Source organism: Procambarus clarkii, chromosome 66 (genome assembly GCF_040958095.1).
Source record: "Procambarus clarkii isolate CNS0578487 chromosome 66, FALCON_Pclarkii_2.0, whole genome shotgun sequence".
NCBI lineage: Eukaryota > Metazoa > Arthropoda > Malacostraca > Decapoda > Cambaridae > Procambarus > Procambarus clarkii.
The window spans coordinates 8,823,602-8,851,101 of record NC_091215.1 but is presented as its reverse complement, the minus strand read 5'-3'; the positions used below and the strand labels follow the sequence as shown (position 1 = coordinate 8,851,101).

The 27,500-nt window shown below is 49.8% G+C and overlaps 1 protein-coding gene across 1 annotated transcript in view; it reads right to left on the bottom strand.

The window, feature by feature from the left end:
* The window catches only part of LOC138355199 (F-box DNA helicase 1-like), a 71,044-nt gene that overhangs the window by 24,500 nt on the left and 19,044 nt on the right, over nucleotides 1–27,500 (bottom strand). The window contains exons 2-4 of the mRNA XM_069310053.1: nucleotides 21,823–21,964; nucleotides 18,279–18,353; nucleotides 17,928–18,056 (exon numbers count right to left, since the gene is read on the bottom strand). Coding sequence (XP_069166154.1) covers nucleotides 17,928–18,056; nucleotides 18,279–18,353; nucleotides 21,823–21,964 — 346 coding nt within the window. The remainder of the gene's footprint in view (nucleotides 1–17,927; nucleotides 18,057–18,278; nucleotides 18,354–21,822; nucleotides 21,965–27,500) is intronic.

The following is a 27,500-nucleotide window of genomic DNA, read 5'->3' as shown; positions in this document are numbered from 1 at the left end:
GTCTGGGTCTAAGGCCCGGAAATGGTTCGAGACTGAGGAAGGCGAGAAGGACGAGGAGCGGAAGAGTGCAACACGCGGGCATAAGAGATGTTAGCAGAAGGAAGGAGACAGCGAACTTGGCGCCTTGCCTCAGGAAAAGACAAACATTCCCCTTCCTTCAAGTTGAGGATGGCTGCCTCAAGCTTGTAATGTATACACGCGCGGGAGAAGTGCACTCCGACTTGACCCTCGTCCCCACACACAGAACAGTACTGGAGCCGTGGAGCGTTCCAAGTCCAAACCTCCAGCATTTAGTACAGAGCTGAGGAGAGGGAATGTACTCCCAAACAGAGCACCTGGCACCAGCAAAAATGGCAAAAGACGGAATGGTCCTACCATCATTGGTAATCTTCACAACCCGTAGGGGTTGACGGCGACGACCACGAGGGGGACGAGTAAATGAGTCCACCTGGAGGACAGAGTGGCCTTGGGCTTCGAGGACATGACGAATATCACCGTGGCAGTCCTGCAGATTCCGAACACCGGCCACAACCTGGGGCAGGAGGAGAATAGTGCCAACACCGGCATTCAACTGAGCATTCTTGGCGACCCGAACAGGGGTCTCGCCAAGACAGGATAAGGTGGCCAAGCACGAGGCCGCATTCTGAGGAGCAGCAGCAATGACATGTGTACCGAAACGGGTGAGGTTGAAGGTAATGAAGGCATCCACTGAATCAACCAGGTGCCTATGGAGGGAGAAATCGTCAGGAGGCGCAGAATCAAGAGGGAAGAGATCAGAGTATTTGGCCCACAAAACGGGACGAAAGTCTTGAAACGCATCAGTATGGGAAGGAATCTACCGAGCGCGGCCGTGGCGAGGACGGCGTTGAAAACCCCTAGAGAGAAAGGGGTTAAAAGGTGCAATAGTCACTACTAGAGACTGAGCCATGCCAGAGGACAAGGTGATCACCACTGGGGGCTTGGGGCTCGACCCAACCACAGAGGAGAGAGAGGAGCCAAGGGGAGTAGTCATGAGGGTCAGAGTAGAAGCAAGGTCGGGGCCCAATGCAGCGGGACTACAGAGCCTGAGAAAGGATAAGAATTACTGAATTTGACATGAAACTAGAGTCAGATATTCATTTACTATTGTGGCCCCCATACCCACCATGGAGCCACAAATTAGAAGGACACCCAACAAAAAACTATCGCTAAAATGCCAGGGTCCCCAAGGTGTGCGTCGTGAGTATACGCCCCACAAACGCCACCTTAAGAACCGTCAGTCCATCGAGATCGGATTCAGTGACGAAAGGAGGAGTGACAATAAAAGGGTCCCCTTGCTATCTATGTCGGGTACTACAGTTCTACGGGTGCATGAGTAAGCCTTCCCAAAAACTCTGGCGTGAAAATAGTAGTGGTTCGAAAGAATAATCCAAACAGGCTAAAGTTCGGCAGGAAATGGCAAGTAAGTAAGTAATTATCAAAAGAAGGCACCAAACCGGGAAGGCTATGTAGCACTATCAAATACGAAAAATAATCAGAGGGCGCTAAATATCACCAAGGATGCCAATACGAGAACAAAAACGCATAAGGCGAACGATATCAAAAGTATTTGAGTCACCAAGAATTCTACCGAGGGACAGGTGACCGCGAGGGGCGGTCGGAAAGCAAGACACACGCTCGTCCTGGAAGTCAGGACATTCAAGAAGGACATGCACGACCGTAAGAGGGGCAATGCAACTAGGACAATAAGGAGCAGGGCGGCGCTCCATCAAGTGACCATGGGTTAAGCGAGTATGGCCAATACGCAACCTCGCCAGAGCTGTTTCCCACCGCCGGTTACGGTGGAAGGAGGACGGCCACGAGGAAACACAACATTTAAGAGTACGCAGCTTGTTACCAGTAACAGACAACCAAGAAGCCTGCCAACGGGTAAGGACTGAGGAATGGATAACCGGGTAAAAGTCGGAATACGGAATGCCTTTACGAGAGATGGGACAAGAGCGGACAGCTTCCTTAGCGGCAGCATCCGCACGCTCATTTAAAGACACCAATATGGCTGGGAACCCAACAAAACTCAACCGACTTAAATTTACTGTGAACGAGAAACAGCCAATGCTGGATCTCGACAACTACTGGATGAACCAGATTAAAGGACCCGAGAGCCATGAGGGCACTACGAGAGTCAACAACAACCACAAAGGAAGACTGACAACGAGAAAGCAGGAGACGAAGAGCATAGAGAATAGCATAAAGTTCCGCTGTAAAGATGCTAGTCTCCGGAGGCAAGCGACACATATAAGTGCGATCAGGAAAAACAACAGAGTAGCCAACACCGTCCGCTGACTTAGACCCATCGGTGAAGACAGAAACGGAGCGGGAGTGAGAAGAAAAGTGCTCGAGGAAAAGGCGTTTTAGAACCGTAGGAGGGGTAAAAGCTTTAGTGATACGGGTCAAGGAAGTACAAAACCGCGGAAGAGGGACCCTCCACGGGGGCAAAGAAGGAACAACACGAGGAGAAACATCAGAAATACGAACGGAGAGAGAATCCTGTAGGCGAGATAACCGGACAGAAAGAGGGAGGTGGTGAAGAGGAACAGGAACCGCAGGAGGGGTAAAAGTTAAAGCACGACAGAGGCGAGAGGAAGGATGTTGCAAGGACCGCGCAAGATAGCGAAGACAGTAGCGATCACGGCGGTCCTGGAGAGACAGGAAGCCAGTGTCAACATATAAGCTAAGGATGGGAGTCGAACGAAAGGCACCAGAACTGAGGCGCAACCCAGTATGGTGCAAAGCATCAAGACGGCGAAGAGTAGAAGGAGAAGCAGACGAGTAAGCAGGGCAACCATAATCGAGCTTAGACAGGACGAGAGAGGAATGTAAAGCAAGGAGAGTGCGCCTATCTGCCCCCCAAGAAGTATGGGACAAGACCCGAAGGAGGGTCTTAGAGCACTCAACACGGAGGTGAGAGATATGGGGAGACCAAGACAAACGAGTGTCAAGGAATAACCCCAAAAGCTTCGCGGAATCTTTGTATTCAAGGGGATGACCATAAAGTGACAAAGAGGGACGAAGAACAACCCGTTTCCGCGTAAAAGTCATGGCACAAGTCTTAGAAGTAGAGAACTTGAAGCCATGACCTGTGGCCCAAGACGACACGGCATCAATTGCAAGTTGAAGCCGGCGTTGAAGGAGAGGCGAATCATCACCCTGACAACAAAGGGTAAGATCATCGACATAGAGAGCGGAGAAGACACCAGAAGGAAGAGAGGAAAGAAGACCATTGAGGGCAACAAGAAAAAGAGTAGTGCTCAGAACACTACCCTGGGGCACACCTTCGTATTGCTGAAAAGAGGGAGAGAGAGCGGTACCAAGGCGCACCCGAAAGGAACGACGAGAGAGGAAGCTGCGGAGAAGGAGAGGGAGATGACCACGAAGGCCAAAAGAATGAAGTTGAGATAGGATATGATAACGCCAAGTGGTGTCGTAAGCCTTTTCTAGGTCAAAAAGGACGGCAACAACGGAGGTCTTCGCAGCAAAAGCAGTACGAATATAGACCTCCAAGTTCACCAGGACATCTGTCGTGCTGCGGCACTTGCGGAAACCAAATTGAGAAGGGGAGAGGAGGTGATGGTGTTCCAGGAACCACATCAGACGAACGTTAACCATACGTTCAAAGAGTTTGCAGACACAACTTGTGAGAGCAATAGGGCGAAAGTCCTTAGGGGAAGTACCCAGAGACCCCGGTTTGCGAACAGGGAGGACAACGGCATCGAGCCAGTCCTCAGGGACTAACGACGACTCCCAGATCCGATTATACAGACTCAGTAAATACTGAGACGTGCTCGGAGGGAGATGGCGAAGCATCTCATAATGAATACCATCGGAGCCCGCCGCCGTAGAACCGCAGAGGGCCAGGGCAGAACGAAGTTCAGAGAGAGAGAAGGGATCATTATAGGGAAGCTGAAGATGAGTGCAGAAATCTAAAGGACGAGACTCGAGGACAGGTTTACGAAGAAGGAAGGATTGGGGAAGATGAAGACCAGAGCTAACAGAAGAAAAGTGGGAACCCAGTTCGGAAGCGACCTGCAACGGGTCCGCCACAAGAGTATCATGGAGGTGAAGGACCGGTGAAACATCGGGAACGAACTTACCCGCTATCTTGCGGATACGCTTCCAGATCTGGGCCAGAGGGGTCTCGGACGTAATTGTTGAGACATAACATGCCCAACATTCACGTTTAGCCGTACGGATGGCCCTACGGGCCACCGCACTCGCTTTCCGAAAGAAAAGAAAAGAATCGGTCGTCTGCCTACGGCGGTGCCTCTTCCAGGCTGCACGCTTACAGCGGACAGCCCGAGCACAGTCCGCATTCCACCAGGGAACGCACTTCCGTGGACCCCGAGAGGAAGAGCGAGGAATAGAGCGGAGGGCAGCGTTGAAGACAGTGTCATGAAAAAGGAGGAGAGCGCGAGAGAGAGGCAGAAGGGAGAGGTCAGGGAGAGCAGCACTGAGGGTAAATAGGGTCCAGTCTGCCTTAGCAAACTGCCACCTAGGGAAAGAGAGGGAAGGGCGAAAAGAGAAAAAGGAAACAAGGATGGGGAAATGATCACTTCCATGGAGGTCATCAAGAACCTGCCACGTGAAATCTAAGTAAAGAGAAGAAGAGCAGAGAGAAAGATCAAGACAAGAAAGGGTGCGAGTTCGAGAGTCCAAATGAGTGGGCTCACCAGAATTCAGAAGAGACAGGGAAGAAGAGAGGAGAAACGGCTCAAGGAGGCGACCCCGGGTATTCGTCAGAACGTCACCCCAAAGAGAATGACGACAATTGAAGTCACCCAGCAGGAGCACAGGCTCCGGCAAGGAGTCCAGGAGGTGTTTCAAATCAGGAAGAGAGAGCGGGACACTCGGGGGGAGATAAATGGAACAAACTGTGTACCATTTCCCCACAAAGATACGAGCAGCAGAACAATGGAGAGGCGAAGGAAAAAGTAAAGGAACAAAGGGAACATCAGCCCGAATCAAGAGAGCAGAAGAATTAGAAGCCCCAGCAATGGCTGGGGGGGGGGAGAGAAAGGAATAGCCACGAAAACGACCAGGACGAGCACCAAGCATTGGCTCCTGGAGACAGACACAAAGGGGCGAAAACCGCGAAATCAGAAGTTGGAGTTCGAGGAAATTGGCGTAATAACCTCGAACGTTCCATTGAAGAATGGACAACGACGAGAAGAGAAAGGACAAAAACAGAGAACAAGGAAGAAACAAAGGCGAAAGAGCAACAGAGCACGTTAAAGAATATCAGGGTCGGGATCAGGGTCAGCAAAGTCAGGGTTAGGGGGCATGGGTAAACTGAGCAAAGACGGAGGGAAGGAAACGGGAGAACAGACCGGAGGTGGGCGGGCAGGGTCCGGAGGAAGAGGAGGAGGAGACAACGGAGAGGAGCCGTCAAGGACAGCAGCAGGAGGAGGGGGAGTAGAAAGAGGGGAGCGCACCCCAGCAAGAGCAGCAACCGAAAGGGAAGCAGGGGCCAAAGAAACCTCCATAGCAGGAACAGGGGGCGCAAGCACTGAAACGGGAGGGGAAGGAGCAACAGAGCCAGGAGGAGGAGCTGAGGAAGAAAGCGAAGCCTTCTTACCCGCCGGGGAAGAGGAAGGAGAGGAGCCAGGCTTACGCTTCTGACTTAAAGAGACCGGTGTCCCAGCAACTACGTACCGGGCAACGGATTCCAGTGTCTCAACAGGAGAAGCCGAACGAGAGCACACACGACGGCCGTTAGGAGAGCGATGGACATCCGCCCGCACCGACAGGCGGTGGGGAGAGCCGATAGATGGAGGAAGAGGATGGGAAGGAGGATCGGAGGGGGACGAGGAAGAAGACACGACAGACCGGGTAGAAGGAAGAGGAACCCCAGACAGAGGACCAGGAGGAGGATCCTTCGGGAGAGAACCCAAAGGAACAGAGGAGGGGGCAGTGGCGCATCAGGGTCCAAGGCCCGGAAACGGTTGTGAGTCTGATGAAGGCGGGAAGGACGAGGAGAGGAAGAGCGCAACACGCGAGCATAAGAGATATTAGCATAAGGCGGGAGCTGGCGAACCTGGCGCCTCGCCTCAGGAAAAGATAAACGCTCCCGGTGCTTCAGGTTGAGGACAGCTGCCTCAAGCTTGTAATGGACACACGCACGGGAGAAGGTAGGATGGGCCTCACCGCAGTTGAGGCAACGAGCCTGGGGAGAAGTGCACTCCGACTTAGAGTGACCTTCGCCACCATACAAAGGACAGAGAGAGACAGTCCCGGAGCAGCGGAGGGCACCATGCCCAAACCTCCAGCACTTGTTGCAGAGCCGAGGAGAAGGAATGTACTCCTGGACAGAGCACCTGGCACCAGCAAGAATGACAGAGGGTGGAAGGGTCCTACCATCAAAGGTAATCTTCACAACCCGGAGGGGTTGACGGCGACTACCACGAGGGGGACGAGTAAACGTGTCCACCTGGAGAATAGAATGGCCCTGTGCAGCGAGGATATGGCGAATATCGTCGTGGCAGTCGCGCAGGTCCCGAACACCGGTTGCAACATGGGGCGGGAGCAAAATAGTGCCAACACTGGCATTCAACTGAGCGTTCTTCGAGACCCGAACGGGGGTCTCGCCAAGGCAGGATAAGGCAGCCAAGCGGGAAGCAGCATCCTGAGAAGGAGCAGCAACGACAGGTGTACCGAGACGAGTGGGGTTGAAAGTAATGGAGGCATCCACGGAATCAATGAGATTTCGATGAAGGGAGAAATCGTCAGGAGGCGCAGAATCAAGAGGGAGATGATCAAAATATTTGGCCCACGAAGCGGGACCAAACAAGGCTTGATAGGTAGCAGAACTGGAAGGAATCGAGCGAGGGCGGCCGTGACGAGGACGGCGGTGAGAACCCCCAGAGAGAGAGGGGTTAAAAGGCGCAGTAGTTACAACTAGAGAAGGAGCCGCGCCAGGGGACGAGGTAGTCACCACTGGGGGCTTGGGGCTCGACCCAACCACAGAGGAGGGAGGGGAGCCAGGAGAAGGAGTCAGAGAGGCCAAAGGAGGAGCAAGGTCGGGGCCCAATGCAGCGGAGGCTACAGAGCCCGGTCTTCCAATACGGACCGACTCGGGGGCTTGGTCGCCCACCCCACGAGCCTGAGAAGGTAAGCCAGAAGCAGCCGAAACAGGGGTTATCATCTTGACGAAAAGAAGAATTCACTCACGAATGTGCCCCCACACCCACCATGGAGCCACAATTAGAGGCAGGACACCCAACAAGAAGCTATCGCCGATCTTGTCGGGGCCTCCTAGGGGTGCGTCGTGAGTATACGCCCCACAAACGCCACCTTAAGAAACCGACAGTCCGTCGAGATCGGGTTCAGTGACGAAGTGGGGATTGACAATTAAAGGTTCCCCTCGCTCTCGACGTCGGGTACTGCAGTTCTACGGGTGCATGAGTATGCCGCCTCAAGCACCCGGGCGTCAAAATAGAAGAAGTCCATGGAAGAACCAGAACGAGCAAAAGGTCGGCAGGAAACGGCAAGCAGATAGGAGAAGAGGGGAGAGAAAAACGAAACAGAAGGAAAAGGAAAAGGTGCCCAGCAGAATTGGAGAGGACGGCAGCAGGAGCACAAGGCTAGAAAAGGACAGAGAACTGTCCTAAGGAGCATCACACTCCGGCAGCCGCCCACGAAGCCCCCACACGGCGACAACGAGCTGAGCGGGGAGGGGGCAGGAAATGGCAATTAGAAAGGAGAAGGGGAGAAAACCAAACTTATGGAAAAGGAAAAGCGATCCGGCAAAATTAGAGAAGACAGTAGCAGGAGCATAAGGCTACAAAAGGACAGAGGACTGTCCCATGAAGCATCACACTCCGGCAGCCGACCACCAAGCCCCCTCATTGTGCCAACGGCCCGGATAGGGAAGGAGTGCTCATGAAGAAGCAAAGAATTGCAGATTTAAGTTGGGACAGGTAGTTTATCCTATTAGAATGGTAGATCCACCACCAGTGGTTGCTTCCATTAGTAAGAAACAGAAGTACAACATTCACTACCCTAGGTTGTTATTTAAGTCTCCTCCAGACACATAAGTCAGGTGGGTTATACACCTTGATGAAACAATGTTGCCCACCCCATTCAGTTAAATTTATTAAAGTATCAGTGGGACGTCACATTGCACCAGGTACCACCCTTCAGGTGGCTGGGAGATGTGACAGGTTGTTAATTCGTCATCATTTAATCACAGTGCTTGATAAAGGTGCCCTTATTCCAGTTGTCAATCTCTTGCATAAAACCTATCGTTTCAGGGCAGGTGATAGGTTGTCGCAGGCTACAATTGTAGACAATACGCGAATTTTTTAGCATCAAAGCCAAGAGGAGATTCCAGCCACCACAGCGCACTGTATTGCACTTTATGTTACAGATGATATTAAACAGGGGGAGTACAAGACCGAGACGGAAAAATAGTAATACTCAAGAAGTAGGCAAGTTCATTTAAGCACTGGACTTGCAACATGTGCAACATATAGGAAACTTTTGAGACGGATATTATGTAAATTCCCTAGACTGTTTGCAATGGAAGACGACCAAATCGGTCTTCTGGATAGAAATGAACATGTTATTCCTACATTTGATCATCATCTATATATACTCGTCAATGGAGGCTTCACGAACGGGCAAAAGAAGTAATTAGGGAGGAGTGTCAGAAGATGTCGAGACAGAATGTGATAGAGCCTAGCACGTCACCATGGTTGTCGCCAGTGGTGTTGTTACGTAAACCGGATGGTAGTTACAGGTTTTGTGTTGACTACCGGAAGGTCAATGAAATTACTAAAGGTGATGTGAACCCTTTGCTACGGATTCAGGAAATAATAGATCAGTTTAGGGCAGCCAAGTACTTTTCCACTCTGGATGCCAATTCGGCGTATTGGTCCATTCCCGTCTCGGAGACGGATAGAAAGAAGACTGTTTTCTCTGATGGGGTTCATATTTATCAATTCTTGCGGATGTCTTTTGGGTTATAGACAGCTCCTTTGTCATTTTAGAGGGCAATTAATTATATCCTCAGTCCAGTCTTGGGAAGGCACTCATTAGCATACCTGGATGATGTGGTTATCTACTCTAGAACGTTTGATGAGCACCTTCGAGATTTGACCGAGACTTTGACATTGTTAGATAAGGCGTATTTTAAATTGAACATAGGGAAGTGTACTCTGGCATCTCAGTAATTCAAGTTTCTGGGGTTCCAGGTGAGCACAGACGGTATCCGACATGACCCCGACTCCTGTCGCGCCATTGCTGACATACCAACACCAAAGACGGCAAGGGATATCTGTAGGTTTTTTGGAGCAGCCGGATACTTCCGTCGCCACATTGAGGGTCATGCAAGTACATCAGCACCCATAACTGAGCTCACTAAGAAAAATGTTAAATTAATTTGGAAACCAGAGGTTGATAACGCTTATGCAATATTAAAAAGTCAACTCATTACTACTTCAGTATTGGGAGTACCTGATTTCAGGGCCGGAAGTCCGTTGTTCTGCAACGGATAGGGAGGCTTTGGCTGTGGTAGAAATTGTCATACTTTGGGCCGTATTTTTTCCAACGTCACTTTGTCATTTGTACAGATCACAGGGCTTTATACATATAAATTTTTGAACCCTTAGATCGAGTGGGGGCTGATCTGATTGATCTTCATCAGTCTTTCAGGAAATCGGTACGTGATGGTGTTGGTTGACCATCTGTCCAGATACACCATCCTGATTGCACTGCCTCAAAGATTCTCGAACTGTTGCAAAGGCGTTCTTGGATAGGTTTGTCACTGTGTTCCCTAAATTGTAGAAGTAAAGAAACTGACCCTAAAGTGTTAGTTTCTGACTGAGGTCAGGAATTTAATGGGAATACTTTTAGAGAAGTATGTAAAATTGTAGAAACCTCCAGCTTATTACCCTCAGAATAACGGTATGACAGAACGGACGAACCGGTCGGTTAACGATATGCTTGCAATTCTTGCAGAGCATGATGCAAATTCATGGGACGAACACCTGCCATATGTCCTGCTGAACACTGCCATCCATCAGTCATTTAACACTCAACCCCTTTTGCTTTTCACAGGTCATTCATGTAATTTCCCATCAGGTCTGCTTAACAGCCATAACATTATATATGGTGAAGATTACCCATCAGAGGTTTTAAATAAGATGAAAAATGCATGGAGAATTGTAGCTAGGGCTTATGCTCAGCATTATGACAAGGTACGACCTCTTTAGTCTAAAGTCGGGAATCTTGTGTTGAGAGTTAATGAAGCGGCTTCGGCGAATCAAAGTAGGAAACTTGCACCTAGATGGCAGGGCCCTAATCGAGTATTGAAAGGAAAGGTCCGGTTAATTTTGTTATCAAAAGGTATATTCGAGGACCAAGTTGAGAGAACCATCCATATTAATAAGTTAAAATCTTATCACGCGAGGGAGGAACTAGAGCTGCTTTAAAGAAAGTCTATTTCCAGACCTGTCTAATGATTCATTTACCGAGTCAGATGCAGAGGATGACCTTCTGTCAAATCTCACCAAAAGTCGAGTTCAATCTTGTCACCCCATGGTAAGAAGGTCGCGAACTGTACAGCAAAATGTTAGTTAACTCCCTTAGTCAGGTTTGGTAGAGTTCAGAATATATTCCTGTAGAGGCAATGGTGTGTATTTACTGATGTGCATGACTCAGGTAGCATACTTTGCCTTGCTCCAGGGTTTTCCCAACTTCCTATACCCCAGAGTAAAATCCATGCTTCTGCCAGTTGTCTGTCTTTCTCAGGTGTGATGGTACACCAGTTCCAGCCTCCCAATCCCACGTGAACCAAGGATCGAGATCAGCAAGTCTGGGGATGACCCACCTGTGATAAGATCGGGGTCTGAGGCACGTTACATAAAATTCTCCCCCTTGTTCCCGGTAACTCGTCAATTAGATACCCGAAAGGGGTGACTGGAGTACAGTCACCCGGCCGACACCTCATGTCACTAACGAAGTTGTATTGGTCCAGCATGCTGTCTTCACGGAGCAGAGTCCAGAGTCAACGTCAAATCACGGTGGGAAGCTATCTCAAGGTTACCAACCAAGCTCACCAGCCGTGTAGTCCGTCCAATGTAACGTACGTTTATGTTACGTTGTTGGGTAGATTAGATACACATTGTTTAGTGAGTTTTCATATTTATTTAGTAGTCTTTATTACAGTAGTCGGTTGGTGGTATTGTCGTAAACGTTCAGACGGAGCTTGGAGCGGAGCAGAGAGCGGAGTGAGGCCGGAATCACGGAGCTCTATGTGGGAGAGCGTGGCGGCTCGATTGGGAATTGCGAGTGTCTGAACTCGGGGAGAGAGAGCATTGTAGCTCGATGCGGTCGAGGTCTGCTGTCTCCTCTGTGTCGAAGCTGTAGCATCTTGGGTCGATTAGAACTGTACACGCCGAGTGCTACATTGTTGACTGTGGAAATTGTACTGTCCATAGTCCGTACTAGCAGGAAAACAGGAGGTGGAAGACAAGTGGTCTACGAAGAAGTATGCTAATTGCAACGACTTGTCAGCTCTCTCAAAACTTGCGGTTGTGTCGTCTGTGGAAACCAAGATGCATCACGGTAGTCTCGGGTACGAACAGCACTACCCCTTCAGAGCGCTGCTGAATCGCCAGATGAGGTATAACCCTGTACCTCGGCCCAAGCTCAGCTGCACGATGGGTTGCATGGAAGGTGTACCGGCCCAGTAGTACCGGGATAACAAGTAAACGCCGGTAGATGGCGTCGCCCAGGAGCTGAGGCAGGGCCCACCTGTCCTGTCACCATGCCATCCTCTTCAACGCCACTCGAAACTCACTACCAACGCAAGACATCGTAACACGTCGAAGCTCTGCTCTACTGTGGCAGCCATGATTAACGACAATCCATGACTGTTTGGGAGTGATAAGAAGTGAACCCGGGTTCATGTTAGCGAGGTCCACCCGAGCTGACATCCGCCAGCTGTCACTCAGTCAGGTGCGGGTAGTACAAGACCCCTGTACTGTCAATAAGTAATTATCAAAAGAAGGCACTAAACCGGGAAGGCTATGTAGCACCATCAAAGTGCAAAATAATAAAAGGGCACTAAATATCATGCCAATACGAGAACAGAAACACATAAGGCGAACGATATCAAAAGTATCCGATTCACCAAGAACTCTATCGAAGGACAAATGACCGCGAGGGACGGTCGGAAAGCAAGACACACACACACACGTCCTGGAAATCAGGACATTCAACAAGGATATGCACAACTGTAAGAGGGACAACGCAATTTGGACAAAAAGGAGCAGGGGGGAGCTCCATTAAGTGACCATGAGTTAAGCTTGTATGGCCAATCCACAACCTTGCTAGAGCAGTTTAACCCCACCGCCGGTTACGGTGGCAGGAAGAAGGCCAGAAGGGGACAGAACGTTTGAGAGTACGCAGCTTGTTACCAACTACAGAAGACCAACAACCCTGCCAACGGGGCAAGGATGGAGGAATGAATAACTGGATAAAAGTAGGAATAAGGAACATCTTTATGGGAGATGGGACAAGAACGGATAGCTTCTCTAGGGGCACCATCCACACGCTCATTTAAAGAAACACCAACATGACTGGGAATCCAGCAAAACTCTACAGATTTAAATTTACAAGAAACTGCCAATGTTGAATCTCGATGACCACCGAATGAACAGGATTAAAGGACCCTAGAGCCATGAGGGCGCTACGAGAGTCAACTACAACCACAAAGGAGGATTGAGAATGAGAAAGCAACAGACGGAGAACAGAGAAAATAGCATAAAGTTCTGCTATGAAGACGCTAGCCTCAGAAGGGAGGCGACACATATAAGTGCGGTCAGGAAAAACAACAGTAGCCTACACCGTTCGCAGACTTAGACCCATCGGTGAAAATGGAAAGAGTGGGAGTGCGAAGAAAAGTGCTCAAGAAAAAGACGTTTCAAAACCGTAGGAGGGGTAAAAGCTTTAGTGATGCGGGACAAGGATGTACAAAACTTTGGAAGGGGAACTCTCCACGGGGGCAAAGAAGGAACAATACGAGGAAAAACATTAGAAATACGAACTGAAAAAAGAATCCTGTAAGCGAGATAGTCGGACAGAAAGAGGGAGGTGGTGAAGAGGAACAGGAACCACAGGAGGGGTAAAAGTTAAAACACGACAGAGGCGAGAGGAAGGATGCTGTAAGGACAAAGCAAGATAGCGAAGACAGTAGCGATCACGGCGGTCCTGGAGAGAGGGGAAACCAGTGTCATCGTACAAGCTGAGGACGGGAGTCAAACGAAAGGCACCATCGCTGAGACGCAACCAAGTATGGTGCAAATCAAGACGGCGAGGAGCATTAACAGAAAAGAATACAGGGCAATCATAATCGAGTTTAGACAGGACGAGAGATTAGTGCAAATAGAGGAGCATGTGCCTATCCACTCCCCAAGAAGTATGGGACAAAACCTTAAGAAGGTTAAGGGCCTTAGAGCATTCAATTCGGAGGTAAGAGATATGGGATGATAAAGACAAACGAGTGTCAAAAATTAACCCCAAAAGCTTAGTGGAAACCCTGTACTCAAGGGGATGACCCTAAAGCGGCAAAGAGGGACGAATAATGACATGCTTCCGAGTAAAAGTCATCGCACAAGTCTTAGACGCAGCTGAACTTGGATCGGTGGCCCAAGACGGCACGGCATCAATCAAGTTGAAGCCGCTGTTGGAGGAGAGGCGAATCACCACCCTGAGAGCAAATATTAAACATAAAGCGGAGAAAACGATAGAGGGAAGAGAGGAAAAGAGTGCAGAGAGAGTGGTACCAAGCCTCACACGAAATGAACAGCGAGAGAGGAAACTTTGGAAGAAGAGAGATTCCAACGAAGGCCAAAAGAATGAACTTGAGGCAGAATATGATACCGCCATGTAGTGTCATAACCCTTTTCCAGGACAAAGTGGACGGCAACAACGGAGGTCTTGGCAGCAAAAGTAGTTCGATATAGATCTCCAAGTTCACCAGGACATCTGTTGTGCTGCGGCATTTGCAAAAACCAAATTGAGAAGGCGAAAGGAAGTGATAGTGCTCCAAGAACCACATCAGACCAACGTTAACTATACGTCAAAGAGCTTACAGACAACTCCTGAGGGCAATAGGGCGGAAGTCCTTGGGGGATGACCCGAGACCCCTTGGTTTCCGAACAGGGAGGACAACAGCATCGAGCCAGTCCTCAGGGACTGACGATGACTTCCAGACTGGATTGTACAAACTCAGTAAATACTGTGCCGTGCACGGAGGGAGATGGCGAAGCATCTCATAATGAATGTCATCGGAGCCTGCCGTCGTAGAACCACAGAGGGCAGGGCAGATTCAGCTCAGAGAAAGAAAGAGAAGGGAGCGTTATAGGTAAGGTGAAGATCAGTACAGAAATCTGAAGGACGTGTACAGAGTAATCCTTATACTCGCTCCATTATCTCATTACCTTAATGGCGTAACTAATTAGCACTAATAAACAAGCTATAATCCTATCCCTAATTACGGGTAACAGTTTTCACACCCTCCTATCCTACTAAGGGGGTAGTTACTAAATATAAGGAAGCGATATGAGAATAGACAACAGTACAATTTCCAGTCAAGAATGTAGCCCTCGGCATAGGCAGTTCTAATCTTCTCTAAGACACTGCACCTTCGACACAGAACAGACAGCAGACTAGGACCGCATCGAGCTACAAAGCTCTCCACATAGCGCTCCGCAACTCCGGTCACACTCAGCTCTGTTTTGCTCCAAGCTCCATCTCAACGTCTACGACACTGCTGTATCCAGAACTACTAAATAAATATGAAATTCACTAAACACTGTATCTAATCTACCCAACAACGTAACATAATCGTACATTACAGACGAGATTCCAGAATAGGCTTACGAAGGAAGAAAGATTGGGGAAGACGAGAACCAGAACTAACAGTTGAAAAGTGGGAACCCAGTTCGGTACCTGGGTTCGTTGTTCGTTGCAGGTCTGGGACCTGCAACGGGTCCACCACAAGAGCACCATGAAGGCGAAAGACCGGCGAGACATCGGGAACAAACTTACCCACTATCTTGCGGATACACTTCCAGACCAGTGGCAGAGGAGTTTCGGACGTAACGGTGGAGACAAGATATCCAGCATGCACGTTTAGCCACACAGATGGGCTTACGGTCCACTGCACTCGCCTTCCGAAACAAAAGAAAAGACTCAACCGTCTGCTGGCGGCAGTGCCTCTTCCAGGCTGCACGCTTACAACTGACAGCCCAAGCAGTCCACATTCCACCAGGGAACGCACTTCCGCGTTCCCCGAGAGGAAGAGTGAGGAATAGAGCGGAGGGCAGCGTCAAAGACGGTGTCATGAAAAAGGAGGGCGCGTGGGAGAGGTCGGAAACAGTAGCACAGAGAGAAAAGAAACGCCAGTCAGCCTCGGCAAGCCGCCACCTAGGGAAGGAGAGAGGAGGGTGAAAGGAGAAAAAGGTAACAAGGATAGGAAAATGGTATCTGCCATGGAGGTCATCAAGGACCCTCCACTCGAAATCTAAGTAAAGGGATGACGAGCACAGAGAAAGATCGGGACAGGAAAGGGAGCGAGTCCGAGAGCCTAAATGAGTGGGCTCACCAGAATTCAAGAGAGATTCTGGAAGATGATTGGCAGTAGATAAGTGCCAAGCCCTTATTGGCCCTTAAGGGCCGGAAATCAGGCCTTGTTTTTAATGGGTGGCTGTAGCAAAAAATAATAGGAGGAGCTCCGGTGCTGTATTAGTTGTGGGAGGGGCTATCCTTCCACTGGTAAGCTGGTGAAACAAATTTTGGTAGTGTGTTCTGGGAGTGCTTTGGGGTGGAAACTCTGTCAGGCATCAAGGGGCTGAGGGCAGTCATCAACATCTTTGGCAAAATTTTGCAGGATTAAGGTAAAGAGTGCTTGAGTATTAATGTACATCATTGAGTCGGATCACAGCCTCTTAGGGTAATTACAGCTAGGATATATCTCATTTCAATATACATGTTTTAAATTAAATAAAGTTTACTAATGTATTTGTGTTTAGTTATTTGTTCCCCTATGATTAATGCTGATGCCGTATATATATGTGTGGTATTTGGAATTCCCCTGGGTGCCCCTCCATTTCATGGATAAAACCGTTGTCCCTTGAATCTAAATTAGTCAAATAAAATTATATAATTTGCTCCCCAAGCACTTACATTACCAAGGATCTTAATGCCCTTGAGTTCATGATTAGAGAGTTTCTGTCCTTCCCGAGAGATTAATAATCTAGATACATTCAGGTATGTCAGCGGGAAGGTAATGGCAGTGTTTCAGTAAGTCTTTATTCATTACTTTAAAATTAATAGTCCCTTCATTTGTTGCTTCCTCCTCACTTAATATGTCAGGGTCAACATTAACTGGTAGTTCACCGAGGGGTCACAGTGATCTGCAAGCAGTGTTAACCTGGGGTGTTTAGAGTGAGTAAAGGGTGCAAAGGAGAGGGTTATTACAACAGCCACGTGAAGGAAAGTTGACGGAGTATAACGAAGATGACAGCCAGCACCACGTAAAGGAAAGTTGACGGAGTATAGCGAAGATGGCAGCCAGCACCACGTAGAGCAAGGGTGATAGTGTGGGTAGACGAGAGAGAATACAATGTAGAAGAAGAGTGATGGAGTGTAAGGTAGAGTATAGCCAACACCAAGTAGAGGGTGCTGTATGAGAGTATAGAGTAGTGGGCTGCTCTCCCTTCTCCGTACTCTTCCCTGCTGTTTTCCTGACGGAGTATAGGGTAGAGATGTACCTTCTCCGTTCTCTCCCCCGCTGCTGTTTCCCTCTCCGTTCTCTCCCCCTGCCGCTCTACCCTCTCCGTTCTCTACCCCTGCTGCTGCTCTACCCTCTCCGTTCTCTCCCCCTGCTGCTGCTGCTCTACTCTCTCCGTTCTCGCCCCCTGCTGCTCTACCCTCTCCGTTCTCGCCCCCCTGCTGCTCTACCCTTTCCGTTCTCCCACCCCCCCTTGCCGCTCTGCCCTCTCCGTTCTCTACCCCTGCTGCTCTACACTTTCCGTTCTCCCCCCCCCCCTTGTCGCTCTGCCCTCTCCGTTCTCTCCCCTGCTGCTGCTCTACCCTCTCTGTCCCCCCCCCCCAGCCGCTCTGCCCTCTCCGTTCTCTACCCCTGCTGCTGCTCTACCCTCTCCGTCCTCCCCCCCTGCTGCTCTACCCTCTCCGTTCCCTCCCCCCCCTGCCGCTCTGCCCTCTCCGTTCTCTCCCCCTGCTGCTGCTCTACCCTCTCCGTCCCCCCCCCCCTCTTGCCGCTCTGCCCTCTCCGTTCTCTCCCCCTGCCGCTGCTGTCCTACCCTCTCCGCTCCCCCCCCCCCCTCCGCCGCTCTGCCCTCTCCGTTCTCTCCCCCTGCTGCTGCTGCTCTACCCTCTCCGTCCTCCACCCCTTCTGCTCTACCCTCTCCTTCCCCCCCCCCTCCTGCCGCTCTGCCCTCTCCGTTCTCCCCCCTTGCTGCTCTACCCTCTCCGTTCCCCTGCCGCTCTGCCCTCTCCGTTCTCTCCCCCTGCTGCTGCTGCTCTACCCTCTACGTCCTCCCCCCCTGCTGCTCTACCCTCTCCGTCCTCCCCCCTGCTGCTCTACCCTCTCCGTCCCCCCCCCTGCTGCTCTACCCTCTCCGTCCTCCCCCCCTGCTGCTCTACCCTCTCCGTCCTCCCCCCCTGCTGCTCTACCCTCTCCGTCCTCCCCCCCTGCTGCTCTACCCTCTCCGTCCTCCCCCCCTGCTGCTCTACCCTCTCCGTTCTCTCCCCCTGCTGCTGCTGCTCTACCCTCTCCGTTCTCTCCCCCTGCTGCTGCTGCTCTACCCTCTCCGTCCTCCCCCCCTGCTGCTCTACCCTCTCCGTTCTCTCCCTCTGCTGACCTTGGCACAGTGTTGGTTGAGGATGATATCCAAGACGGCGTCACTGATGTCCTCTGCTCCGTCGACCAGCAACACGTCATAGCCCTGGATACGAGGCTTGGTCAGCTGCCAGGCCTTTACCAGTCCGTCCTGTTGACAACACAGCCGTCTCAAGTGCTCGCACCACAACATTTATATCAATGGAAAACATGCCATATCTCAGATGGGTAACAGTGGAAAACATGCAATCTGTCAGATACGTAACGGTGAAAAACATGCCATCTGTCACAGTGGAATACATAACACACCTGTGTCATCGACACCTGCAGCCTGGCCGCGCACGTCTTACAACACTGTCCATGTTCCACTCACCTGTGTCATGGAGATTTGCTGCCTCACCGAGCACCTGTTCATCTCCTTCCACACTGACTCAGCAATAGACAGGATCTGACAATACAAAATTCAAGTATAAACACAAAGTACATCGCAGGTCAGTTATCGTCACTGTACACTGTACCTAGCAGGGAAGGTACAGCCGAACATAATGCAATAGTTCTGCACTTGACCTTGCATCTGTATGTGAAGTTACAGTAAAATATTCTCCTCTAGGTCTTGAGGGCAGTATGCTTAAGTAGTGGTTAACATAAACGTGCTTTTCTAAGGAAAATATGCACCTCTAGGGTGTAAGAGATGTATACTTCCCTAGCGCCTAAGGGAAGTATACTCATTTGGAACTCAAGGAAAAGTATGCTACTTTCTTACCGAGGGAAAATATACTCTTTTGGCGCCCAAAAGAAAATATGCTCACCTAGCATCCTAAGGTAAGTGTATTTCACCAGTGATTCAGGGTAAGTGGAAAGCAAGTAGAAAATTTCTCTTCAGTGGAAAGATAAAGCCGCCATCCCCCCCGTCCCCCCCAAGTGGGGAGATGCAGCCAACATTTCACCCCCAAGTGGGGAGACGCAGCCAACATTTCACCCCCAAGTGGGGAGATGCAGCCAACATTTCACCCCCAAGTGGGGAGATGCAGCCAACATTTCACCCCCAAGTGGGGAGATGCAGCCAACATCCCCCCAAGTGGGGAGATGCAGCCAACATTTCACCCCCAAGTGGGGAGATGCAGCCAACATTTCACCCCCAAGTGGGGAGATCCAGCCAACATCCCCCCCAAGTGGGGAGATGCAGCTAACATCCCCCCCATGTGGGGAGGTGCAGCCAATATCCCCCCCAATGGGTAGATGCAGGAAACATTATCCCCCACCAAGAGCGGAGATGCAGCCAACATTCTCCCCCCCCACCCTAAGTGGGGAGAAGCAGCAAACATTTCCCCTCAAACAGAGCTACAGCCAATGTTCTCCTCAGATGGAAAGTTGCAACCAACTTGGATCTAGTTACACCCGACACCGGCCATGTTCCGGAGTGTTGGTGAGAACCATTGCTCCGAGGGCCCTTACTCAGCCGGAGTGTGTTCCTTTACCACATTTAGTACAGGTTGCTTCTGTTCAGATCTTGAGATCCACGAGAGGCGAGACAGCAGGCCGATAGAAGGACGACGTTTGATTCCACTATGCTCGGAAGACTGTTGGGGAGTTTGGTGTCCATCTTGGTATTTGTGTTCGTTTTTATTGATTGCATGGAAGGAACACAAGAGTTGCAAGGAACATTGCCCTCAATTGGAGAGCTATAGTCAACTATCCTTTTCATGTGGTAGTGTAATCAACATTCCCCTCAAATTAAAAGTTATAGCCAAACTTTTCCATCAATGTTTGAGTTACAACCAACATTTCCCTCTAGCGGAGAATTAAATTCAACATTCACCTTAAGTGGAGTTATACCCAACATTCCCCTTAAGAGATGAATTTACCAATATCAGTTGGAAATAGAATTGATAAAGGTTACTATTAAATTGTTAATAGTTGATCAGTAGGTTGTTGATACCAGTTGCCCTATAAATCAATTTAGTAACAAATATTCGTCTTGGCGACAATTCCTGTCTCTTTCTTGTCTAATAAGTCTGTGAAACAGTGAGACGAGAGTAACCTTTATAATAACGTTTCGCATGTATGGGATTACTCCAGACTAACATAGTCCCACGAATGTCTGCTACACCTCATACATTATCTGCATGCAGAATACCATCTGGAAGCAAAGTTATGTAACATCTGTGTGTCTCTCAACACCATTGGCCGCATTCTCCTTCCTCAGCCAACAGTTGTGTAATAGTGTCGTATTTTCCCCAGCACTGTTGGCACACAAGGGGTGTGAAACACTATGGGGCTCCCCACATTCCTTGCCGAGATGCAGTTAATATTGCTAAGAATTTCCTTGATTCCGTCTCCTGTAAATCCCACACTACACCATCTTGTCTTTGCATCATAATATTTTTCCATTATATCAACACTGAATTCGCAGTTGTCATGATAGTGGCTTTACTGTATACATTGACGCCTTACTTGTACTACCGTTCTCTCTGCTACTTTCTGAATATACTAAACGCCAAAAACCAGTTGCTTTCTCTGCCGTCAGTGGTGTCCTCTTGAGTCGACACCCTTGAGTTGCACATGTGGCTACTTGTGTAACTCAACGTCTCTCAATGACAATGTCAGTCCTTAACAAAAGACCGAGTTCACATATCCATTAGGAAGAAGCCAACTCCGCGGTGTAGCTGTCAACACACATTGCCCTGACATGAGCTGGACCAACACGTTATCTTACCAGCACAACAATATATTGGACTTGATGACCAGACCACACACTAGAAATTGAAGGGACGACGACGTTTCGGTCCGTCCTGGACCATTCTTAAGTCGATTGTGATGAGGAGGTAGGGACAGGCAATAAATAGGCAAGAGAGAGCTGAGGAGTTTCTTGATTCTGAAATTGCCTTTATCTACAAATCATTCTCTCGCCTTGGTTATCCTTTGCATTTCATCAACTGTGCCCACTCTCAATCTAAACGAAATTTCTTTCATCCTAAACCTGCTTCCAACACTAGTAGCACTGTACTATGCCTTCCCTTCATATCTGAACTCAAAACTTTTACCAATACCTTTCGTCCTCTTGACATTAAACTCGCCTTTCGACAAACTAACACACTTCGTAGCAATCTAGTTCACACTGCTCCTCCTGCTTCTAATGCTGCTGGTGTCTACTCTATTTCCTGTTCATCTTGTCCTCTCCAATACTTTGGCGAAACTGGCCGTACACTGAATGACAGACTTAAAGAACACAAGTGTTAAGTCTGCAGACACTAACAATGCTCTCTTCTGCCATGTGAGGGATTCTAATCATCCCATTGATTGGTCTTCCTCCAAAATAATCTTTCCTGCCTCTACTCTACACAGACGCCGTCTTGTAGAATCGGCTCTTATAAACAATGTACCCAACATGAACTTGAGTCCTGGCTTTGTTGCTGTGGACTCTTCCCTTTCACAGTATATACTCAAATGCTCTAATCTTTCTAACAAACGTGACTTAACATAAGCTTTCCCCCTTCCATTTCTTTCTTTCTCTTTCCTTCTCTTCTCCCTTCTTCTGTTTATTGTCTTCTCCTACGCTCCCTTGCTATCCCCTTCTTTTTCCTATTTCTATCTCCTTCGGTGGTTATAATAGGAGCTGCCTCGTATGGGCCAATAGGCCTGCTGCAGTTCTCATTTACCACTATCCCCTTCACCTGACTTTCCTCCTCAGCTCTCTCTTGCCTATTTATTGCCTGTCCCTACCTCCTCATCACAATCGACTTGAGAATGGTCCAGGACGGACCGAAACGTCGTCGTCCCTTCAATTTCTAGTGTGTGGTCTGGTCAACATACTTCAGCCACGTTATTGTGACTCATCGCCTGAATATATTGGACTAACCCTCAACATGGACTGGACCTACAAATTATATTACAGACTCACAACATATTGGACTAACCTCATATTGATGTGTGTCCATCACGGTCTCAATTTCCCGACGGGTGAGCGTGTCATTGCGCACGTGCTGCAGAGTGATGTACTCGTTCGAGGAACTCACGAAGCAGTTAACTGTTGTTCTTATCAAGTCAAGAATCTTATAGCTGCAAGTTGTTGGAAAAGTGTACAACAGTTATTAGGACAGTGTACATAAGTTACTGACAGTGTGTACACGTTATTAGTAAAGTGTCCCCCCAAGTTTTTGGGAGTGTGTCCCCCCCCCCCAAGTTGGTGGGGAGAGTGGTCCCCCCCCCCCAAGTTGGTGGGGAGAGTGGTCCCCCCCCCCCAAGTTGGTAGGGAGAGTGTCCCGCCAAGTCGTTGCAAAGAGTGTTTTCCCCAAGTTGTTGGAAAGAGTGTTTCTCCCAAGTTGTTGGGAGTGTGTCCCCCCCAAAGTTGTTGGGAGTGTGTCCCCCCCCCCCAAGTTGATGGGAGTGTCCCCCCCCAAGTTGTTGGGAGTGTGTCCTCCCCAAGTTGTTGGGAGTGTGTCCCCCCCAAGTTGTTGGGAAAGAGTATCCCCCCCAAGTTGTTGGGAAGAGTGCCTCAAGTTGTTGGGAAGAGTTCCCCCCCCCCCCCCCTAACTTGTTGGGAGAACTTTGAGAGTTCATTTTTCAATTACCCTTGACAGTGAAGAAAAACGTAAGAAATATTGAGAAGTAAGTAATTATCAAAAGAACGCACCAAACCGGGAAGGCTATGTAGCACCATCAAATGTGCGGAATAATCAGAGGGCACTAAATATCACCAAGGATGCCAATACGGGAACAAAAACGCATCAGGCGAAAGATATCAAAAGTATCCGAGTCACCAAGAATTCCATTGAGGGACAGGCGACCGCGAGGGGCAGTCGGAAACCAAGAGACACACTTGTCCTGGAAGTCAGGACATTCAAGAAGGACATGCACGACCGTAAGAGGGACAATGCAATTAGGACAATAAGGAGCAGGGCGGTGCTCCATCAAGTGACTATGGGTTAAGCGAGTATGGCCAATACGCAACCTCGCCAGAGCTGTTTCCCATCGCCGGTTACGGTGGCAGGACGGCCACGAGGAAACAACATTTAAGAGTACGAAGTTTATTACCATTAACAGACGACCAAGAAGCCTGCCAACAGGTAAGAATGGAGGAATGTTTAACCGGGTAAAAGTTGGAATATGGAATAACTTTACGAGAGATGGGACAAGAGCAGACAGCTTCCTTGGCGGCAGCATCTGCACGCTCATTTAAAGACACCCCAATATGGCTGGGAACCCAACAAAACTCAACCGACTTAAATTTACTGTGGACAAGAAACGGCCAACGCTGGATTTCGACAACTACTGAATTAACCGGATTAAAGGACCCGAGAGCCATGAGGGCACTACGCGAGTCAACAACAACTACAAAGGAAGATTGACAATGAAAAAGCAGGAAACGAAGTGCATAGAGAATAGCATAAAGCTCCACTGTAAAGATGCTAGTCTCCGGAGGTAAGCGACACATAAGTGCGATCAGGAAAAACAACAGTAATGAACACCGTCCACAGACTTAGACCCATCAGTGAAGACAGAAACGGAGCGGGAGTGAGAAGAAAAGTGCTCAAGGAAAAGGCATTTTAGAACCGTAGGAAGGGTAAAAGCTTTAGTGATGCGGGTCAAGGAGGTACAAAGCTGCAGAAGGGGAACTCTCCACGGGGACAAAGAAGGAACAACGAGGAGAAACATTAGAAACACGAATGGAAAGAAAATCCTGTAAGTGAGATAACCGGACAGAAAGAAGGTGGTGGTGAAGAGGAACAGGAACCGCAGGAGGGGTAAAAGTTAAAGCACGACAGAGGAAAGAAGAAGGATGTTGTAAGGATCGCGCAAGATAGCGAAGACAGCAGCGATCACGGCGGTCCTGGAGAGACAGGAAGCGAGTGTCAACATACAAGCTAAGGACGGGAGTCGAACGAAAGGCACCAGAACTGAGGCGCAACCCAGTATGGTGCAAAGCATCAAACCGGCGAAGAGTAGAAGGAGAAGCAGATGAGTAAGTAGGGCAACCATAATCGAGCTTAGACAGGGAGAGAGAGGAATGTAAAGCAAGGAGAGTGCGCCTATCCGCTCTCCAAGAAGTATGGGACAATACCCGAAGGAGGGCAAGGGCCTTACAGCACTCAACACGGAGGTAAGAGATATGGGGAGACCAAGACAAACGAGTGTCAAGAAATAACCACAAAAGCTTCGCGAAATCTTTGTACTCAAGGGGATGACCATAAAGTGACAAAGAGGGACGAAGAACGACCCGTTTTTCGAGTAAGACATGGCACAAATCTTAGAAGTTGAGTACATGAAGCCATGATCGGTGGCCCAAGACGACACGGCATCAATTGTAAGTTGAAGCCGGCGCTGAAGGAGAGGCGAATCATCACCCTGACAGCAAAGAGTAAGATCATCGACATAGAGCAGAAAAGACACCTGAAGGAAGAGAGGAAAGAAGACCATTGAGGGCAACCAGAAAAAGAGTAGTGCTCAGAACACTACCCTTGGGCACACCTTCGTACTGCTGAAGAGAGGCAGAGAGAGCGGTACCAAGGCGCACCCAAAAGGGACGACGAGAGAGGAAGCTGCGGAGAAAGTGAGGGAGATGACCACGAAGGCCAAAAGAATGAAGCTGGGACAGAATATGATATCGCCAAGTGGTGTCGTAAGCCTTTTCCAGGTGAAAAAGGACGGCAACAACAGAGGTCCTCGCAGCAAAAGCAGTACGAATATAGACCTCCAAGTTCACCAGGACATCTGTCGTGCTGCGGCACTTGCGAAAACCAAATTGAGAAGGGGAGAGGTGGTGATGGTGTTCCAGGAACCACATCAGACGAAAGTTAACCATACGTTCAAAGACTTTGCAGATACAACTTGTGAGGACAATAGGGCGAAAGACCTTAGGGGAAGTTCCCAGAGACCCGGGTTGGCGAACAGGGAGGACAACGGCATCGAGCCAGTCCTCAGGGACTGACGACGACTCCCATATTCGATTATACAGACAGTAAATACCGAGACGTGCACGGAGGGAGATGGCGAAGCATCTCATAATGAATACCATCGGAGCCCGCCGCTGTAGAACCGCAGAGGGCCAGGGCAGAACGAAGTTCAGAGAGAGAAGGGATCGTTATAGGAAAGTCGAAGACGAGTGCATAAATCTAAAGGACGAGACTCAAAGACAGGTTTACGAAGAAGAAAAGATTGGGGAAGATGAAGACCAGAGCTAACAGAAGAAAAGTGAGAACCCAGTTTGGTAGCGACCTGCAACGAGTCCGCCACAAGAGTACCACGGAGGTGAAGGACCGGGGAAACATCGGGAACGAACTTACCCGTAATCATGCGGAAACGCTTCCAGATCTGTGGCAGGGAGTTTCGGACGTAATTGTGGAGAGACAAGTCCAACATTCACGTTTAGCCATACGGATGACCCTACCGGCCACCACACTCGCTTTCCGAAAGAAAAGAATCGGTCGTCTGCCACCAGCGGTGCCTCTTCCAGGCTGCACGCTTACAGCGGACAGCCCGAGCACAGTCCGCATTCCACCAGGGAACGCACTTCCGTGGACCCCGAGAGGAAGAGCGAGGAATAGAGCAGAGAGCAGCGTCGAGGACAGTGTCATGAAAAAGGAGGAGCGCACGAGGGAGAGGCAGAAGGGAGAGGTCAGAGAGAGCAGCACTGAGGGTAAATAGGTTCCAGTCCGCTTTAGCAAACTGCCACCTAAGAAAAGAGAGGGAAGGGCGAAAAGAGAAAAAGGAAACAAGGATAGGGAAATGATCACTACCATGGAGGTCATCAAGAACCTGGCACGTGAAATCTAAGTAAAGAGAAGAAGAGCAGAGAGAAAGATCAAGACAGGAAAGGGTGCATGTCCGAGAGTCCAAATGAGTGGGCTCACCAGGATTCAGAAGAGACAGGTAAGAAGAGAGGAGAAACGGCTCAAGAAGGCGACCCCGGGTATTCGTCAAAACATCACCCCAAAGAGAATGACGACAATTGAAGTCACCCAGCAGGAGCACAGGCTCCGGCAAGGAGTCCAAGAGATGTTTCAAATCAGGAAGAGAAAGCAGGACACTCGGGGGGAGATGAATGGAAGAAACTGTGTACCATTTCCCCACAATGATACGAGCAGCAGAACAATGGAGACGCAAAGGAAAAAGTAAAGGAACAAAGGGAACATCTGCGCGGATCATGAGAGCAGAAGAATTAGGAGCCCCAGCAATGGCTGGGAAAGGGGGGGGAAAGAAAGGAATAGCCACGAAAACGACCAGGACGAGCACCAAGCATCGGCTCCTGGAGACAGACAAAAAAGGGGCGAAAACCGCGAAGTTAGAAGTTTGAGTTCGAGGAAATTGCCGTAGTAACCTCGAACGTTCCATTGAAGAATAGACATCGACGAGAAAATTAAGAACAACAAAGAACAATGAAGAAACACAAAGGTGAAAGAGCAACACAGCACGTTAAAGAATATCAGGGTCGGGATCAGGGTCAGCAAAGTCAGGGTTAGGGGGCATGGGTAAACTGAGCAAAGACGGAGGGAAGGAAGCGGGAGAACAGACCAGAGGTGGGCGGACGGGGTCCGAAGGAGGAGACAACGGAGAGGAGCAGTCAAGGACAGCAGCAGGAAGAGGGGGAGTAGAAAGAGGGGAGTGTACCTCAGCAAGAGCAGCAACCGAAAGGGAAGCAGGGGCCAAAGAAACCTCCATAGCAGGAACAGGGGGCGCAAGCACAGAAATGGGAGGGGAAGGAGCAACAGAGCCAGAAGTAGGGGCCAAGGAAGAAAGCGAAGCCTTTTTACCTGCCGGGGAGGAGGAAGGAGAGGAGCCAGGCTTACGTTTCTGACTTAAAGAGACCGGTGTCCCAGCAACTACGTACCGGGCAACGGATTCTAATGTCTCAACATGAGAAGCTGAACGAGAGCACACACGACGGCCGTTAGGAGAGCGATGGACATCCGCCTGCACCGACAGGCGGCGGGGAGAGCTAATAGATGGAGGAAGAGCACAGAAAGGAGGATCGGAGGGAGACGAGGAAGAAGACACAGGAGACACGACAGACCGGGTAGAAAGAAGGGGAACCCCAGACAGAGGACCAGGAGGGGGACCCTTCGGGACAGAACTCAAAGAAACAGAGGAGGGGGCAGTGGGCATATCAGGGTCCAAGGCCCGGAAACGGTTGAGAGTCTGAGGAAGGAGGGAAGGACGAGGAGAGGAAGAGCGCAACACGCGAGCATAAGAGACGTTAGCATAAGGCGGGAGCCGGCGAACCTGGCGCCTCGCCTCAGCAAAAGATAAACGCTCCCGGTGCTTCAAGTTGAAGACGGCTGCCTCAAGCTTGTAATGGATACAGGCACGGGAGAAGGTAGGATGGGCCTCACCGCAGTTGAGGCAGCGAGCTTTGGGAGAAGTTCACTCCGACTTAGAGTGACCTTCACCCCCCACACAAAGGACAGAGAGAGAGTCCCAGAGCAGCGGAGGGCACCATGCTCTAACCTCCAGCACTTGTTACAAAGCCGAGGAGAAGGAATATACTCCTGGACAGACCACCTAGCACCAGCAAGAATGACAGAAGGTGGAAGGGTCCTACCATCAAAGGTGATCTTCACAACACGAAGGGGTTGACGGCGACGACCACGAGGGGGAA